This window comes from Melanaphis sacchari, unplaced genomic scaffold (assembly GCF_002803265.2).
Source record: "Melanaphis sacchari strain LSU unplaced genomic scaffold, SCAv2.0 Contig246_pilon_pilon, whole genome shotgun sequence".
Taxonomy (NCBI): domain Eukaryota; kingdom Metazoa; phylum Arthropoda; class Insecta; order Hemiptera; family Aphididae; genus Melanaphis; species Melanaphis sacchari.
In genome coordinates this window covers 4,491-25,067 of record NW_020271121.1, presented here as the reverse complement: position 1 = coordinate 25,067, position 20,577 = coordinate 4,491, and the positions used below count along the sequence as shown (strand labels likewise).

Below are 20,577 nucleotides of genomic sequence, written 5' to 3'. Positions count from 1 at the left end.
AAATACATAGGAACTTCCTTTAATTTTATTATTTAATTTAATACTTAATGAGTTTCAATTGAAACAAAACAATAGATAAAAATATATACAATTATTTTGCGTAGTGAAAGTTTTGGAAACAATTTCTCCCTTCCACAAAACAAAGACGGTTTTTACATTTAAGACATATGACAGAAGTTTGGCCTGATTTGCAATACCTACATCTGCCTTTGGTGGTAAATGCTGGACAATGGTCTATTTTATCTTGTATCACTTCTTGTGGAGGCCTTGGTGCAACCGGTGTTTGAACTTTTTTTACGTTTTGTTTTTCTTTTGTTATCGAAGAAGAAGGACGACCAACTCTTGGCTTATTTTTACAAGCCAATGCAATAGCAATATCTTTTCTAAATTCTTTTAACCCTTTCAGACCCAAATTTTTTTTTTTTTTTTAAAAATTTTTTTTTTCGTTCTAATTAATTATTATATACTAAATAATCAAATTTTTGATTTTTAAAAAAATCGAATAATTTTTTAGCGAAATAAAGTATAGGTCATAAATGTGACCCTCGGGCTTCAACGAAATACTTTAACAAGATAACACGTATTATTGCACTTTACTTTATTATCACTTTTTATTGTGTAAATAAATAACAGAAATAGTAGTCTTAAAAAAATTAGTTAACTTAATAATAAAAATAATAATAGTTATAAACTGATAACAAAAAAAAAAAAAAATTACATAATAAGAAAAAACGAAATAAAAACTCTTTATTTGTTTATAAATAAACAAGAAATTTAAAAACTAATCACTTTTGTGAAAGGATAAAAAACAATTTCTATCAGAATTCAAACATAAATGTATATCACACTTTATACATCTCACATGGGTTCTATGCCGATTCTCGCATGGAGGATATTTGCATTTAGTTGGGTTTTTTAGGTGATCAACTTCCGGAAAGTGGTTCGTTCTATCATATCTTATATGTTCTGGTGGAATAACACTATCTGTTCTCGGTTTTTTTGTCGTCGAAGGGCTTGTTTTAGGTAAAAAATCTGCATCAAATTTTTTTGGTCTACCAGCTTTTTTCTTAAAATTAAATTCGATTAACTCTCTTGCTAATTGTAATCGGAAATGTAAAAGATCTAACACTTTATTTTGAGGAGTATTTAATTGTTTTGCGTCATTTTTATATATCAGCCAACAGTTACTCACAACTAGATCAAATGCATGCATAATAAGACGCATGGTCCATTTTTTTGACTTAATAAATATCCTATAAAAACTTATTAGTTGGTCAATTTTATCTACTCCCCCCATTGACTTGTTATAAAGTCTAACAATTTCGGGCCTTTCAACTGTCACGTAAACTTTTTCTTTTTTGTCATATCTTTTCACTTCGTCGATAACACCAGAAGCTAAATAATTTGATGCCATATTAACAGGTTTATTATCAAACCATTTTACAAGTGCAATGGAACAACCATTATCTGTTTTGGAGGACTGGATTTCATAAGTAGTACCTCGTCCCATTTTCCCCATAACTTTATCAGATAATAATGGAGGTTTATTGAATCGATTTGCACGAATGGTACCAATAGCATATATTTTATTAATATATAATTGTTCAAACAATTGAAAAGACGAAAAGTAGTTATCAAAAAACAAGTAATGCGAATTTTCTTTAACAGTCTTCGTAAGATATAAAACTACGGCACCACCTAGTCCTAACTTTTTTTGAGTACTTTCATCGAACTCAGTCGTTGCACCTTGGTAAATTATAAAATCGTAAACTATACCACTTTCGCCAGCTAAAATAAAAATTTTGATACCCCACGGACAAGGTTTTCCTTTCATGTATTGCTTAACTGACAAATGTCCTTTAAATGGAACCATTTGTTCGTCAATTGAAAGATTTCGTTCTTTGGGTAAACTATTGCACTTTTTCTTTATCAAATCATACAATGGACGTACTTTAATAAATTTATCTTTATTTCCTAATGGCATCGATTCATTATTAATTATATGCAAATTTGATCGTAACTGAAAAAAACGATTTCTGGTCATTGTATTACATATTAAACTGACACGAAATTCGTCCTCCCAATACATACGAGCTCTAGGATATTTTAAACTTCCCATTATTAAATGTATTGCTATTAGCTGTTTTATTTCCTGAGAATTGGTGGCCTTAAAATTTGGTACACTATTTTGAACAGAATAAAGTGTTGTATTAAAAGCGATTTCTTCAAAAAAAGTTTCATCGAAAAAATCTAAGAAATACTCGATAGGAAAACGTAATTTACTGCAAATATTTTCTTGTATGTCATCTAAATGTAATTTTGGTGGTATGTATGGTTCGTTGTGCCAGGTTATATTTTTTTTTTCAGTTACATTATATATTATATTAGGCTCAACTATTGGTGGATTATTATGAATATTAGTTGTTACTTCATTTAGCTCATCATGTATTTCTTCGAAATCGTTCAACAAATTTTGAAATTCGTCATTGGGAAAATCTAATTCTTCCGTTTCGTCGTCAATACTTCCAATATCAGAATCGTAGCCATCTCCCAATAAACTAAGTATATCAATTTCACTTAGCTTTTTAGTCATTTTATAAATTTTATACAAAAGTTAAGATAAAACAAATTATATTGTAATAAAATTATGCACATAAAATATTTTGTAAATAAATCTTAGTGACATTATCAAAAAACGTTTCAGTGTGATAATGTGATAATAACCATAACGAAAAAGAGCGGGAAATAAATAACAAAGCATGCCGTTCAGGCCCACGGGTCACAAATATGACCCTCTCTTTACATTGTCATTGGTAACAAATGTGTAGCACAATTCATGTACTCTTTGTTGTATTACACAGTGTTACCAATGGATAGTGAAAAATAAAAATCCCCATTTATTATGATCGATTATTAATTTTATAGCGATTTTATAAACATCTGTTTTTCTGATTACCGATTGCTTGATTTTTATTTAATAAAAACGAGTAAATAACATAATTATATTATTACAATCATTGTGATACTATATTATTCTTAATCTACGAAACATTTTGTATAATAATAACTATATAGCAATACCGCAACATAAATAATGAATATGTTATATGAATTACGAACGCAGGGTCACTTTTGTGACCCGTGGGTCTGAAAGGGTTAATCTCATCGTGTTTTTTTCACTTTTGCTATCTCTTCTATACAATAACCAGGCATTATTTACAGATAGATCTAACATCTGCGAAAATAATGCCATATACCATTTGTGTGTCTTCATGTTAGTTTGGTAAAGCGCTATAAACATATCTGCAAGATCTACACCACTCATATGGGTATTATATTTCTCAACTATTTTAGGATAAGGGACAGGCACTGTTTTTTTTTTCGGCTTTTGAATATCTTTGAATTGTTTGGACGGGTTCTTCACCTGCATAAGAGCTTGCCAAACTAACAATTTTATTGTCCATCCATTTAACAATAATTACTTTATTTTTTTTATCACACTTGCTAAAGAAAGTACCCCGTGGCATTTTACCTAACGTCTTATCGTCTATATCACATCCACCTATCTAGCGAAACCACAGCCTGGTTTCGCTAGTCTCCAGCGGTGGTTCTCGGGCCTGGTACTGCCAGGGCGGAACGTCCGCTAACGACACCGGTCGCCAGCGTGGCGTGCGGGGTTGGGTTCCGTACGCGTCCGCTTCAGGCCGGAGCGTTTGCTCGATTCGGGGGGCGACGGAAACGTCGTTCCACGGGCGTGAAGGCCTAGGTTTGCCCGTGGCGCGGGGTCACTCATCGGGTGGACGGCTTGCCGTCCCCTCGGGGAGAGGTTACCGCACCGGTGTCGCTCCCCTCAGAATCGCGGGTAACCGCGAGGACGATGTAATCACCTGGCGGGTGCCGGGTCGCCTTGACCAGCTGTGAGGGTCCTGGCGAGCCGTCCCCGGGAGGTGATGGCCCGAGTCGCGCATAGGCGCGGCCGGGTGGACCGACATTAGGGAATTTGTGGTTTCGATGCGGGCGCTGGTGGAAAGGCGCCCCAATCGACGGATCGGGGCTTCCTCGTAGCGGTAGATGTAAACGGCGCGGCCTCCGGGCAGCGACGGCTAACACCGATCCAACTCCAACTGTCGGCCCCACCCAGAGAGGTAGCGGCTATGCGTCCGCAGCGGTGGCTGCTGACGGTAAACTAATGGTATATATGCTAGTCTCAATGGCAGCGGGCTCCGGTGTCAGCCGGGGTCCGCTCGCCAGGGCGGAATTTGACCGTGGTAGACTCGGAAGTGGCAAACGGAGGAGGACGATCTGGACGCGGTAGCTTAGGCTATCGCGCCGGACGCCGACTCGGGACGCATAAGGCGTCTAGGCAAACCTGCTCCCACGCGACCTTTTGCGGGTTGCGAGGGCGCGGCTCGTGAATCGCGCAGTTGCGGAGTTGCCCGGCGACGTGTCCAAGGGGCACGTCGTCGGGCTTTTTTCTTCGATGGCGCCCGTCCATCGCGCTACGGCGTCTCACGCGGGAGCCGGACTTGTCCGGCCCGGCGGGGGGCGCCGTATCGTCGTGAGGTGCTGGCACCCCGGTCCCCCCCGGGACACGACTCGCGGGGGACCCGTGCGCGACCGCGGTCGCGCCACCGCGCTAGCGGAAGGTCGTTGCGGAGGGCACGGGAGGAACCGGAGCCCAAGGGGACCCGGGGGTCTGAGGACCCCCGTCACCCACGAACGGGCGGAGACGAGCTGACAGACTAAATCGGCGTGACGAGGGCACGACCGAGGGCGGCCCTGGACTTAGCAACCTGGGGACCGATAGAAACGACCTCCGAGAGAGAGTCGGGCCATTAAAGCATTAGACCGGGATCTGGACTTAAGTGACTGGACCCGGAGACCCCGACGAAGGGGACGAGAACTGGATCTGACCTTCGCTGGTTGGCCCAAGCGCGGGCAACTCGCTGACACAATTGCCCGGCCCGGGACCGCTGCTCGCAGCCAAGAAGGCGCTCACTGGAAAAACACCGGGGGACCTCCACCGGAGGACTATATGAAAATGACCCTATAAATTTATTTGCAAATATATGGTATTTAAAACACTCAAAAAAAAAAAAATTGTTCAAGGTAAATATAACCTATTACCATAAAATATGTTTTTTAAATCATTATATTATATAAAGAATATCATTATATTCTCATGTTTTTTAAATTATTGACTGATTGAATTGTTATAATTCAATTGTATTTTATTTATTTTGTTCTGCATATAACTGTACTTACTAAGATTAGTTGTTTTATGTTATTATATTATTATTATACTCTCATAATATTTTTAATTTTATATACCTACTAATGTGTTTTTATATTATATGTATTAGGTTTTGTTTAAATAATAATTTTTGGTTGTCATTTAATTATTCTCGTGTTAATTTTTAAAATACAGATATTTTTAGTTAAATTGTTTTTTTTTTTATTATTATAATACATATTTCACTATACCTATTTTAAACTATCGATAGCGTTATATCGATAATGGTAACTATCGATGACGGTGACTATCGATGGTTCCGCTGTTTTAGTGTCATTATACAACCACCGGGAGCAGTTATGGCTGTACAACAATTTAACACGGGAGTGGCTTATCTATTAAGGCCGGTTTACACTTATCGAAGTAGCCACGTCCGTGAACCAACCACGAATTAGTGGCACGGACTCTACTCTGATAATATAAACACGCCACACGTACGTGTGACAAGCTCGTACAAGTCGTGCTGTCCGATCCGTGCCGGCACGGACATGTATCAAAATTCTCGTACGTGGGGAGAACATTTTTATTTTTATATTTTAAAATATACATTCAGTGAATGAACATCGTCCGTTCGCGTTTATATTGTTAAAATGTTTTGTTCTTTAAAATATTAAATTTATAAGTTTATTTAATACAATAATATTTTTTGTATAATTTTTTTTCAATTTAATTTTTTACTCGTACATAATATTATAATGGCAGAAAAAAAATGGTCTGAGGACAAAACAATGAAATTTATTCATTTGTACGAAAGTCATGAAGTTCTGTGGAATACAAGTATATCTGAATATAAAAACAAACATGCTAGAAAAATAGCGCTTGAAAAAATATGCAATGAAATGGCCATAGAGAATTTTGGTGTAAACGAAGCAAAGGCAAAAATTAATAATATACGTTCTGCTTATTGCCAAGAGGTAAAAAAAGTGTCTGCATCAAAACATTCAGGTATCAGATCTATATTAGATAAGTAATAATTTTCATTTAATATATCACACCTTTCATTATTTTTAGGAACCGGAACAGATTCTATTTATAAGCCTTCAGTACCTTGGTTTAATTTAATGGATTCTTTTCTTAAATCACATGTAATCCAACGGCCATCACAAACAAATTTGGTAAATTTAATTTATGGAATTACATACATTTTTTATTAGCGAGATGTTTGCAAAACGTGTTGTAAACTATGTTCAATAAAATCGAATTATAAATTCAATGAAAAATGTCAATTTTTTATAGTTATATTAAGTTCAAATTTGGATGAAATTACCAATTAAATAACCAAATAATATAACAATTTTAGCTATATTATTATAATTTATAAAAAAATATTATTCGTGGGTACTTTAAATTGTATACATCTACTATGAATGACTGAGCGAGTCTTTTAGATCTTAATATTGTTAATTCAATCACAAAATGTAAATGTATTATAAATAATTATTCGACAAATAATAATAAAATTAACATTAATTATGTTTATTAATACATTTTGAATTTCTAAATTTGCAATGAATATTACACATCGAAAATATTTTCTTGCCATGGTACTGCACCTTCTTCGTTGAAATATTTACATAATAGCTCTCGTTTTTCAATCGCACTTCTCAGATAATTTTGCCCAAATCTCAATGGTGGTGCTTCAACTAAACCTGTAGGTTGTATTTCAGAATGCCAAGAACCCATTCGAACTGTTGTACTTCCCGCCAATCCTTCATCAAATGATCCCGGAGGCATATACGTTGACCCCGATGTAATACGCAACCAATTATGTAGAGCACATGTTGCTTTAACAATTTCTTCGACTTTACTTGGTTGAAGTTGTATTGGTTTCAAATAAATTTGAAATCTATGTGCCAAAATTCCAAAAGCATTTTCGACTATACGACGGGCTCTTGATAGTCTATAGTTAAATATGTATTGTTCTTTTGACAATTTTCTCCTGGAATATGGTTTCATCATATATTTCGTTAATGGGAAGGCACCATCGGCAACAAAATAACCATTTTCTGGTAAATTTAAAAAATCATTTTCAATAGCTAACTTTAATGAAGAGTTTCGAAATATTCCACCATCGGAACATCTACCATTTGCACCAACATCTAAGTAGCGAAAGCAATAATCATGATCAACAACAGCTAATAATACTATGCTAAATGATCCTTTATAATTAAAAAATTCAGAACCACTATTAGCTGGTGCTTTTATTACTATATGCTTCCCGTCTATTGCTCCATAACAATCAGGACAGTTCCATTTTAAACCAAAATTTTTTCCTATTTCATTCCATTCTTCAACACTCGATGGACACTGAAATATCAAATTTTTATTGTAATTATTTTATAAAATAATTTATCAATATTATTATAATTTTATGTTTATAGATATCTAATTTAATCTCTTGCACTCAAAGTAGTAGCATTGAGAATGAAAATGAAAAATGTGATAACGAAAACTCAGAAACCACAGAAAAAACATCAACACAAAACCAATTAATTGGTTTAGAAAACTGTACTAAAACGTCTGAAACCATCCAAACTAATAGTCCATCTTTAATCAAACCAATATCAACTACTAACTCAATCCCAATAAATTTAAATAAAAAAAGAAAATTAACTCCACGAAATTTGTTTAACATTGATTCCACGGTAGATGAATTGGAAAAAATTGCAGCAATTGCATCTGCACCAAAAGTTGAAAATCCGTTTGAAGTTTTTGGTAAAAGTGTTGCTGTTCAACTTAATCAACTTCCTAAAAGGCAAGCACTTGCATCGCAATTGAAAATACAAACTACCTTAACAGAGGAATTGTTGAAGTACGAAGAAAGCCGTGAATCAAATAATAAACAAACTCAAATTTATCAAGATGCATACACTCCTCAATCTCGTCAATCAAACCACGAAGAAGGACAATACCATTTACTATCTAATTCACCCTCATCCATTGATTTAAATATTCCATCAGTAAGTTCAATTTATACATATGAATCTTCTGAGCATAATATTGAAGACACAGAAGAACCCGCACCGCAAACATTTGCAGAATTATTTAGTTCCATAAGTCAATAAAAGTTATATGCCAGCGTATTTATCATTTTGTTTTTCTATATTTAATTGTTTTTTATGTATATTATATAATATTTCATAAGTACTGATATAATTATTTAAAGTGAAAATAAATTTATTATAATAAAATTACCTTTATGAAATTTTCCAAAACATTATAGATTTCTGTACAAACATCAGGTACAAACAAACTTATGGTACATTTGGGCACTCGAAAAAAGTACTGTAGTGATGAATACGACTCTCCAGTAGCGAGAAATCTTAATGTGATTTCCAGCTTTGTCTTGGCTGGTATTGCTTCTCGAAAAAATGTGTCCTGTTTTTGAATTCGGGTTTCCAATTTTTTTAGTAAAATATTAAAATGGCCATCGCTCATTCTCATATAGTTCATGAAACCTGGTCTGTCTTCCACTCGGAGCTCCGTTAACAATGTATTTGATCCACCTAAAATATTTCGCCTGGCAACCCAATCTCGCACCCATATTTTTCTTTTCTTTTTACGATTAGAAATAATTTCGTTTGCACACTCTTGAGCTAAAACTCCGCAGACTGATAACACTACGTCTGCCAGTTCTGCTTCCATTTTGGCTACTGATAAATTTATTAATTTTATTTTATTTATTTGGACAGACAAAATGTAGTGTAAACACTGTCGTCAGTGCTCGAATCAAAGTTACACTGATTCGTGGTTCACGGACGTGGCTACTTCGATAAGTGTAAACCGGCCTTTATATTATATACTTGTCTATGGGTACATTATTATTTCACGGACTGTCGTTTAGACGTTTCGCGTCAAACGTCATTACAGGCCATTACGTAAATTGTCGCCCGTGAATTCTATACGGTACGCTGACTCGCTACTAGCTCGCAAGTCGCAAACCTATTTTTTAATTAAAGCTCCTGTTTGCTTAAAAATATTAACCAATAAATTAAGCATACAAATTATTATACACCAGAACTCGATTTATATTTCTAAACCAATTACTTTTTAAAATACATGTAAAATAATAATTTCATTACTATTAAATAGATTTTTTAGTAAAAGTGTTACGTATTTTACGTTGTAACTTATAAATGACATGAAGCAATTTTTGTTCGATAATTTAATTTTTATTTATTAATAACATTTTAAATAGTTCTGATTAGTAAATATTGATGTATTTACTTATTTTAATTTTAAACATAATACCTACATAAAATATGAAGTTGATTGTTGTACATAATATTTATTAAATAAATACCTACTGTAATAATATAATTATTTATATTATTGCAATTGCAGTACCTATACGTAAAAAAAACAATATGTATAAACTAAACATTTTTATTGTTCATATAATATATATAAATTAAAATTAAATTATGTAGGTACTTACAAATGTACAGAACACATTTATTTATACATAATAATTAATTAAAACACAACATTTGGATTAATGACAATTTATAATAATTTATAACTAAAATTAATGCTAGCGTTCATATAGATAATGGATAACTGACTTACTATAATTTTATATTACGAGTACACCTATGCTTTTATTTTAAAAATGTCATAATATGTACCTGAAATTATCTATATAAAATTTGCATAGTTATGTATACAATAATAAAATGAAATATAATACATAACATTATGCAATTAACATTTTACGTATTTATTTTGCGTTGTAATAAAAAAAAAACCACCTGTAACAATATTTATAGTTACATATAAAATTAATTTTTATACAAACTAAATAATTTAATATATTAATAAATACATATGATACAAATATTTCTAAATAAAAATGGGTGGGTACAAATATTTTTTTAATTTTGACGGTTTTAAACCATTTAAACGGAAGATTTGGATAAATATTGGTTTTATTATTATAACGCTGAACATTTTTTCTTTCCAAAGAGTCGTCATCAAACTCTTGATTTTTAATGTGTTTTTGTTTATGAGACTGGAGTATTAAGTTATGGGTAATGCTAGAAAAAAATCCTGCTAAAAGCTTCGTACTCCACCCAAAGGTTTGATGCGTGTTTTCATCTATCAAATATTTGAATTGCAGATCTTGGTTAGTGGTATCATATCCCATAGATTGTCAGATTATATTATTCGTAGCAGCTTTCACTTCTTGCAGGAACAATATATGCTGTTGGAAAGCATTCATTGTATCCTGCGTATATTCTGGACTTCTATACGACCATGTCCAGGACATGGCCGGTTTAAGCCTTTATGGTTTTTTAATTTCTTGTATGTTTGACAGAACGGCAAACCAATCACCGCCCAATTTTAACGCAGGTGGTAAAAGCACATTGCGGTACACCTGTGTTCCAAATTGCTGTAAAATTTGGGTTTTGGGCGCCATAAATTATGTTTTATTATTATATAATACTGGCGGTTCATTAAAACAATTTTTTTTATTTTGTGAAATTTCTACGTTGAATTTTTTACATTTTATCAAGTAGATAATTTCACTGACTTTTATTGCGATATTGCGATAAACCCTGGTCCACCGCCCATTAAATATGCAAATTCTGAAACCTAAATGTTAATCTAAATCCGTGTCGTTTTTTCAGATTATAAATGTCATGTTCAAAAATGAACAACCAAATGACCCTTGATGAACACTATTTTTAATTTGACTAAAAACGTAATGTATATCCACTATTTGTCTTCCTGAACTTTTATTTACATCGCATGGCCTGTTATAACATTTAAATAATAATATTTAATTTTTAAAACTGTTATAACCAATATTTGAAAACGGATGAAATACGCTGATTTTTCAAAAATAATAACAAATTCGCGAATTAGTAGACTCATATATTCAATCAAATTTTAGATTAAAAATCATACTTGGTTTCTTGATTACTACATATAAATTCATCAAATGTCAAGTTATGTAAAACTTTTTCAGTACCCCAATCATTAGTTTCATTATCCCTCAAATCCACCATTTTGCTAAAAAAATTTAATAAAACATATGTATTATAAATAAAAAATAAAAAATAATTATAGTTTTAGTTTTCATACAATAAAACTTAGATGGCTATAAATTATTAAAATGTATCTAATTGTTTCTCTCGATGAGCATGGTGGTTGATTGTCAGCACCTAAGAAAAAAGATTCCACAACAGGTTCTACGATATCTGGGTTGGGACTTTGTTCACACAAATTTAGTCAAATTAATAACCATATTTGATAATAATATAATAAACAGTTATACTTAGTTTTAGCACGAATTCCTAGAATATTCATCACTCGAGAACTCAGCGATTTTTTAACTGATAATTTTTTTGATGGGAAGCGACGAGTTGTTTTTTTGGGTTGATCAATTTTCACGTTAAAAAAAATTTAAAACAATATAAAATCGTAATAAAATTCCATCGAAAATCTAAGTTATTACTGATGTTAACAGTTGGACAGAATGACAATATTTGTGTTCATTTACTTTGATATTTACTGTCATCATTTATAATCAATAATTGAATAATTAAATAATTATTATTTAGATACTCACCCTCTTTCATGTTACCGACGGGCGACGACGTGAATACGATAAGTGTTGATAACAAATAAAAATATAAAATTTATACCGATCAAGCGAATGATTGACCTTTGCCATGTAATAGGCTATATGGATTATTTATCTGTTATATCATACATTTATTCAAATCGTATTACAAAAAAAACTCATGTTTAGGATACTATATACATCTAGCAATCTATGAATGAGTATAGGACATAGATAGTTTAGACTAAAAGACGCGAGTACATCTTCGAATACCATATAAATTAATAAATTACATGATACGTAATATTGATAAAATATATTTGTAAATAATATATAAATTATTGTTTTATGTATTAGGTATAAGCAAATCGTGTTTGATAGAAAATAACAAAATTTCTGTGTATCATCACAGAATAGAAAATACGTAAAAATAAAGAAAATGTGCAAATTATTTTGTTAGAAATTCATAACAATTTTTCTTTTTAAATCTAAATTCTAAAATTTAAAAATTTAGTACAAGATTCTTCATAAGGTTGTCTAGTTTTATGAAAAAATATCTACCGGAAATAAAAATTTAATTTTTATGAGCGTTTGAAATCCAGATTTTTACAACATTGGATATTCACTCTATTTATCATTTAACGATTTTCTTATGTTGTAATTAAAAAAACGAATAACTGTAGATACTTTTAATAATTTATACTATATATATATATTGTATCAATTCCTATACTTAATACTATTTTCAAAAAATTTTCACTTTTTCTGAGCTGTTTACGGACATTTTCAATTTTTTTTCTATAGTTGTTGATAAATTAGTAATTATAAATTTGTTGGGTCAAGAAGCGTGAAAATTTAATTCAAGGTTCCTGCACATATTATTGTTACAATAGCAGTTGAAAAATATTAAAAATCAACGTGCCCAAGATTTCTTTATAAGTTTTTTATGTTTGAATTTTGAAAAAAAATTGTCAAATTTTAAATTATTTTCTAGTTACAATTTTAATATAATATATCATAGGCTGACTCTTCGTCTTCGTTAGGATTCGTTTTTCTTATACAATATTATATCACTGAATTCAAATTTAACACAATCCAGTAGGTATGTAGAGACTCACTTGGAACCTACTGTAAAGCAGAGCGACACCCACTTGGCTACCTTTTTTTACTTATACAGTTAAACTAATTTAAATTTAAAAAAAATTCGTCTTGAATATCACTACGCTAATTTTATGGAGCAATTGTCTATAATTGAAAAAAAAAATTGTTTAAATCGTACGTTTTCTAGCTGATGTGTGACATTTTTACAATATAATATTATGTAGTTCCATTTTGCGCCAAATACGATAGTAATAAGAATACGATTTATAACATCGAAAAATAAAATAATATTTTTCATTGACAAAATTATTATTTTCGTATTGACGTATTTGGCTATTTATAACCCGTGCGCGGCTACGATAAATAACCAGTTTTGACCGATGATGCGGTTCGGCTGCTTATGCAAGCGGGGTGGTGGAAGAAGTACTATTTCAGAACGCTGTCACTATAATTTTTTTGCCAAAACATGCTTTCGTACTTCTAATAGTACTCAGGCCTGGTTGATCGTAGAAACATGATTTTGGTATCAAAATAATCACGAGAAGTTGTACTAAATATTCTAGGAACAGATTTTTGATATCTAAATTTGCTGATTTTATATAATTTTTTAAAAAAATGAAAATTTTACAAACTTCAAACACAAATAAAATTGGTTAGAAAAAATATTTTAAAATTCTGTTCCAAGAATATTTAGTACAACTTCTCGTGATTATTTTGATACCAAAATCATGTTTCTACGATCAACGAGGCTTGAGAACTATTGGAAGTACGAAAGCATGTTTTACGGTCGATTTTTTTCTACTGTGACGCCCTCTTAAACGAGGAAGCATTTTACAGTCTGCTATGAGACTGTCTAAATTGTACAATTGCCTTAAATGATCCCATTTGGCAGTTAGTTTGACTCTATCAGAAGAAAAGCATAAATCTTTGGTCATAAGGTTATTCCTTGTACATTTTAAAAGATGGGGTACATCAAACAAATGTACAATAGGAATGCGTTCTACACCATCGTCAGATTTAACTTCAATTTCATAAATGTCATCCCGGTAGTCCTTTTGATGTTTTACGTAATATGATTTAGTTTCATTTTTTAAAATATTTATAGCACCTTCATTTGCACATCTCTGATCACATATAGTGGCAACCACACACAAACCAGTCGCTTGGACTTGACAAATTACCTATTTAAAACAATTATAGTGTATATTGTATAATGTATATTATTTAAAAATTAAGATTGTATAATTACTTCTTTCAATTGTCGCACAAGATCATGTTGTTTGGTAGCTCCTTGGCAAAATGTATAAGATATTGGCTGCTTAAATTTTTTTTTAATCCCACGGACCATAAATACAAGAGCGTGATCAGCAAGTAGTTGACTCTTATTATCTCCAGAATCAACAAACCCATCAATTTCATTAGTGGTTGAATTAAATTGAAGACCTGGGGGCAACAACAGGACATCTCCAATAAACTAAATTTTTCAGGACTAACAAAAAACTATTTTAACTTTATAATTTAACAAAAATCATATTTTGATATAATTTTAATGATTATAATAGAGACTAATACTAAAATGGTGAAAATAAAATTTTAAAATAGCCAAAACCAAAATATAATACTTAGGAGATGTCTGGTTGTTGCATCGTAATATTATTTACAAAGTTATATTTTGATAATTATGTAATATTATTATTAAAATTAATATTATTGTAAAATGTTTCTATTAGGTATATTGTTTAACTTAATTTTATATATTTTGGAATGTGTGTGTGCTCCCAAATAATAAGAATTTATTATTATTATTAATACATATTATTATGTATTAGATACAAGTTCATATAAAAACAAATTCAACAAAACATAAACGAAAGTAAAACCTTTTAAGATATAATAATACATAATTTTTAAACAAAATATTGAAATAAAATAACTTGTGACTTTATGTAACAATGAGCAATAAAATATGGTTAAGTTCCACAATCCACATATTAAAAACAAGTTCATATAAAAACAAAATTAACAAAATATAAATGAAAGTCAAATCTTTTAAAACATAATAATACATTATTTTGAAATTTAAACTTAATATTCTTATGTTATTCAGTCTTCATTAGTTAATGCTTCATTATCTTCATTTTCATCTGATCTGAGATTTGAATAATACCATAAATATTCAGGAGGAACATACTTAGATGCCAAATCTCTCACATCTTTCAGTTTAGCTTCTTTAATACTCAATGGTCCATTGTATAATAAAAAATCATTTGTTGGTAGGCTAAATGTAGTTTTAGGTTTTTGAAGTATAAAATGGTCTTTGGCAGTAGAATGTACAGATATACTTCCCGAGTAACAATTTAGGTTCACACACGGTTTACAATCATTTATATAATAGCGGTGCTGCACTGCGTTCAAATCCCGTTCCAAACACGGTCTAAACAGTAATTTGCATACCAGATTTAACATGGAGTGCACCGAGTTCCACAAAAGTGCAATTTTGGTTTTGGGAGTGTTGGGACGGTTGTAAGGTTCATTTATTGACGGTTCCGTTAAAGTGCAAATTCGGTGTTGGGACGGTTGTAAGGTTCATTTATTGACGGTTCTACAAAAGTTAAAATTTAGTGACCAGACTTCGTATTTTGTTTAATGATAACTATTTGTGAGGGGGAGCAAAGTTTGTACTCACACCCCTTACAATATTTATTTATACTTGTCCTACGTATTAACCAACAACCTTTTTTAACCTTGCCCTTAACACTTAAATATTCATTTTTTTATAATATGATTTCAATTTTGTGTAACCACAAACTTTATATATTATATACTTTACTATTATTATAATACCTATATATATGTACACTAAAGTCAATCATATTTATTCAAATTTTGAAACATAAAATATTATACATGTCTTGTACTCTTGTATAGGATTTTATTAATTATTTTAAATAAAATAATTGCATACCTACCTGTATAATAATATATTCATTATTTATTATACTGTACATACGTTAGTGATGTTGCTAATCATTTGCTATTCATTCATTGCTAATCATAAATCATTACATGTGTAATTTTTTTTTTTTTAAATAATAAAATTAAACCATATAATTTAAATTGAATAAACAATCTATATAATATAAGTAGTTATATTATAGTTTTAAAAATTACATAAATACAAATTATAAAAAGGATAATTTTAAAAAAAATACAAGTAACACAAATATTAATAGTATAATAAAATCTTTTTTTATTCCTGTATAAGTACACTTGCTTATAAATTTTAAATATAAAAAGTATAAAATTATGCCAACTACTATCTTGAAGATTATATCTGTAAAGGTGATTTCTGATGTTGAATTGGACGGCAATGTTTTAAAATATTTGATATTATTTCTTTAAATACCTTGAGGTCTTGGGTGGTATTTATCCAACCAGAAAGTGATTCTAAAATATATAAATACATAATCAAATGATTAAAACTCAAATAGGTCAAAATAATGTAAAAGAAGCCAAATAATTAGACTACAATATTTATTGTAAATATAATATATATATATATATATATATATATAAACAATATACATATTGAAATCATATTTTTGGATCTAAAAAAGAATAATCTGTTAGCAAATGTCATAATATAAGTAGGTAAAACCAGCTTGTAAATGGAAAATAAACATACTGAAGTCAAAATTAATAAGACTATTGAAAGAATGAGAGAAATAAATGTTTGTTAAATAAATGAAGCATAATAACAAACAAACAATATTGAAATGTATATAATATATTATATATTATTATAATAATTAAAGAAATTATGCTATTATAGTAATAATTTACTATATACAATTTATAATTCTATTGACAATTTTGTATGATTGTTGATAATACTATAGCACACCTATGTGATTATATCCTAAATATATTTAACTACATATTAATATTATATATAATTTATACTAGTATCTATAGTAGGTATTGGTATTAGGAAAAATTAATTGCCTGATAACACTTTGTATATTTCAAGAGCCACAAAAGATTTCTTTGTTTTGCCATGGAAACTAAATTGCTCACCAATTTCTCTTGTCATGCATAGATTAAAAGCCGTTTTAACTGCAAGGTTTATTGAAGTCAATGCATTTACACGAAGTGATACATATTTTTTCTAAAAAAAAAATAAGAAAATTATATCACATGTTTATAATTGTAATATAATGTATATATTATAATATATTTATTATTAATACCAATTCTTCTTTATTTGTTAGAGAATATTCGTGGGTTGATGATAATAATTTTTCAACCATTTCAAGGTTATTATTTGTCGCAATAGGTAATAAACCTAAAAAGGGTGCCGGAACTTTTGGCAATGGAATTGCAGAGCTACGGAGTTTCTTATCACTTTCTAATATTTTGTTGATTTTTTTATCCATTGATTCCAAATAATTACAGACTTTTATTTGATTTGAATTATTTAATAAAAGTTGTGTTAAAATTTGTTGTTGGCTTTTTTCAATGCTTAATTTCATTTTTTTGAATTCATCATTGCAATTACAATTGTGTTTTGTAGATTCTACAGCTGATATATCTGTAAAAATATGTTTTAATATAGTTATTATGTGTACATAAACATAATTCTAAATTAAAATATATTACAATTATTAATAGGGGAAGGGTGTCCAAAGCGGCCACCCTAAGGTTCAACACAGTGTCACACTTTAGGATTTTATTTTTTTTTTGTGTAACCTTAAAGATTGTCTAGTTAAACTTGTTAAGAATCATAATTTCCAATCAGAAATTATTTTAAACAAATAAATAAAAAGTTATTTTAATTTTTTTAAAAAGTACAAAACTGTTCATTTTGTCCACCTAGGCGTTCAAAGTGGTCAGTCAATGTCCACTTTGACCGCCGGTTTAAACTTTTTATTATTATTCATTATTTCAAAATATCATCATAAATATATATATATAATATAACTTACATTACATTCTTACAACTTTTCTTTGATAAATAAGTAACTTCATTTCAATCTTTGGGTCTCTTATTAATATTTTTATAATTAATTAACAAATTAATCAAACTTGATATTTTTTGGTGGGTAACAAAGCTATTTTATAAAATAAACATATTAACTTAATAAGCTTTTTAAAACAAACAAATAAATAAATAAATAATATAAAATACATAAATCATAGTAACAAATACAATTTTATAAACAACAACTTTATGTTTTTTATTAGGTCAACATTTTAAATTAAATTAACAATTAATCAGACTTAGTAGTTAGTAATTATCTTCTTGGTAGAAACATTAACAATTTTGTAAACAACTAAGTTTTCAATTAGGATATATTATTAAAATTAACAATTAATCAGACTAAGTAATTACCTTCTTGGTAGGAACATTAACAATTTTATAAACAACTAAATTTTCAGTTAAGTTATATTTTTAAATTAAATTAACAATTTAATCAGACTTAGTAATTACCTTTCTTGGTAGAAACATTAACAATTTTGTAAACAACTAAGTTTTCAGTTAGGTTATATTTTTAAAATTATAGACTTGGCAACTTAATACTTTTTTAGTAGGTAACAAAATAAAATAAAATACAAAACTTAATAAAGTTTTGATAGTGTCTTACAAAAATCACAAATGAAGCTGTCTCCTTCACACCCAGCACAACCGTCATGACACCATTTCATACATTTTGAACATCTTACCCAGCCTTCATTTGATTTGGATTGAGAAAATGTTCCACCACAATATGGACATTCAGCATCACTATCTTCATCATTAGTAGCAGTGTTTTTAGACTTTTTTTGTCGTTTGCATAATGGTTTTTTTTTATTAAATAAGCGTTTTTTTGGTGGTGTTATTGCTTTGGAAGCTTCTAGCTCTGCTTTGTATGGACTAGATGTTAAAATAGCAGCTGTACCTTTTTTTCTGTTCGTTGACCGTGCTTTAATACTTGCTTTAGGTATAGGAGTGACATGTACTGGACTAAAAGTAAACGATGAGCAAGGTTGGGTTTCTTCTTGATTGTTACTTGTTTTATTCTCACTTATAGAAATTTCAGTTATTGGTGGATCTATTGCAGCAATTTCAGCTATTGGTGGATCTATTAAAGCAATTTCTGTAGTTTGAGCTGCAATAAAATCAGAATCGTCAAATATATTTGGATCTAATGGTACAATTCCACATTTTCTGAAACCATTTATGGCAGTCATCTGAGTTGCAGCTTTAATGTATGCTTCACCGAAAAGTTTGCTCACTTGAAATTGAGATACAACTCTTCCTGGGTTATTTCGTAGGAACTTCTCAATTGCCTGAACATAGAAGGTATTTAGTGGTCCCATAAAAGAAACGTCCAATGGCTGCAACTTGTGGCTACAATGTGGTGGTAAGCATACAACAGTGGTATGATTTTTCCTTGCCAAATCAATAAACTTTAAATTCCTTGTGTGAGTCATATGGCCATCTAGTATAAGCAGAACTGGATCTTCTGCTGTTGGTTTAGCATGATTAATAAAATGTTGAAACCATTCTGTAAAAATGTCTAATTGCATCCATCCAGATGGGTGACAATGAAAAATAGTTCCTGGAGGAGCACCATCCTGTAGTTCAGCTTTCATTCTCACCCTAGGAAAAATTATCATGGGAGGTATAAAATTTCCACCAGCTGACATACAGACTACAATTGTTGACAAGACACCTCTCTCTGCTGAAGTTAGAGAACCTACTTGTCTTCTTCCTTTTAATGCCAAAATTTTGGAACATTTTGATTGTACTGTGGTTAGTCCAGTCTCATCAACATTAAAAACTCTATGTGGTAAGAAGCTGTTTTTTTGCTGTACATTTTGTAAAATAGTAAAAAATTTCATTACATTTGGACGGTTAAACGCCTGAGCTCTAGCAGATGATGTAGCTTCTGGAGATCTAAGTGTTATCTCTGGATGGCGCTTTCGGAATCCTTTTACCCAGTCTTTACCAGCCATTTTTTTTTTGTAACACTGAAGTTGTGCGAAATATTATTTTTTTCAGCTAATTCAAAAGCTAATGTTTGGATATTGTTTATTGTTAGTCTATAAAATCTTTTTTCCATATCAATCAGATAATTTACAATTTCTTGTTCTTGGTCATTAGTGAAAACAGAACGAAATCGGCCAAGAATTTTTTTGTTACCTAAACAAATATAATATACCTCCTTTATATTGTATATTTTGGTTACTAAGTATATTATAATATAATAATACTAATATGTACCTGTTGCATCAATATTAACATCTCTAACTCTTCTTATTAATGTTGTTCTTGGGACGTTGAAATATTTAGCAGCTTCATTATAACACATTTTTTTATTTTTAACCGACTCAATTGCTTTTTTCATACTCACTGCATTCCAGCTTTGCTGATTTGAAGTTCTTTTGTATTTGGAAGGCATCTTAACATTTCTATAATTGAACAGATACAAAATAATACATACTGATGATTGTAGGTATTTAAGAATTATTTGTTTCAGAAGTTTTTGTTATTAATTTTATAGTTTTTTTCTTTAACTCATTAATGATATTTATTTACCACTAACATTGTTAAGCAGTAATTTAGTTTATA

At 30.5% G+C, this 20,577-nt stretch overlaps 5 protein-coding genes across 5 annotated transcripts; all 5 read right to left on the bottom strand.

The window, feature by feature from the left end:
* Positions 1-91: 91 nt before the first annotated feature.
* LOC112594904 (piggyBac transposable element-derived protein 3-like) lies at positions 92-2,593 on the bottom strand. Its single transcript, XM_025339915.1, has 3 exons — positions 856-2,593; positions 202-399; positions 92-129 (listed from the first exon to the last, which is right to left on the bottom strand). The coding sequence occupies exons 1-3, from the start codon at positions 2,591-2,593 to the stop codon at positions 92-94; spliced, it is 1,974 nt and encodes a 657-aa protein (XP_025195700.1).
* Positions 2,594-6,808: 4,215 nt separating this feature from the next.
* LOC112594903 (protein ALP1-like) lies at positions 6,809-8,938 on the bottom strand. Its single transcript, XM_025339914.1, has 2 exons — positions 8,489-8,938; positions 6,809-7,600 (listed from the first exon to the last, which is right to left on the bottom strand). Exons 1-2 carry the CDS (start codon positions 8,936-8,938, stop codon positions 6,809-6,811), a joined length of 1,242 nt encoding a protein of 413 aa, XP_025195699.1.
* A 4,764-nt stretch (positions 8,939-13,702) lies between these two features.
* Positions 13,703-15,428, bottom strand: LOC112594902. The gene is made up of 3 exons (XM_025339913.1): positions 15,087-15,428; positions 14,212-14,436; positions 13,703-14,143 (listed from the first exon to the last, which is right to left on the bottom strand). Exons 1-3 carry the CDS (start codon positions 15,426-15,428, stop codon positions 13,703-13,705), a joined length of 1,008 nt encoding a protein of 335 aa, XP_025195698.1.
* Positions 15,429-16,290: 862 nt separating this feature from the next.
* LOC112594901 lies at positions 16,291-17,398 on the bottom strand. Its single transcript, XM_025339912.1, has 3 exons — positions 17,213-17,398; positions 16,968-17,130; positions 16,291-16,409 (listed from the first exon to the last, which is right to left on the bottom strand). The coding sequence occupies exons 1-3, from the start codon at positions 17,396-17,398 to the stop codon at positions 16,291-16,293; spliced, it is 468 nt and encodes a 155-aa protein (XP_025195697.1).
* A 1,183-nt stretch (positions 17,399-18,581) lies between these two features.
* Positions 18,582-19,961, bottom strand: LOC112594900 (tigger transposable element-derived protein 6-like). Its single transcript, XM_025339911.1, has one exon. It carries the CDS (start codon positions 19,959-19,961, stop codon positions 18,582-18,584), a length of 1,380 nt encoding a protein of 459 aa, XP_025195696.1.
* Between the last annotated feature and the right edge of the window lie 616 nt (positions 19,962-20,577).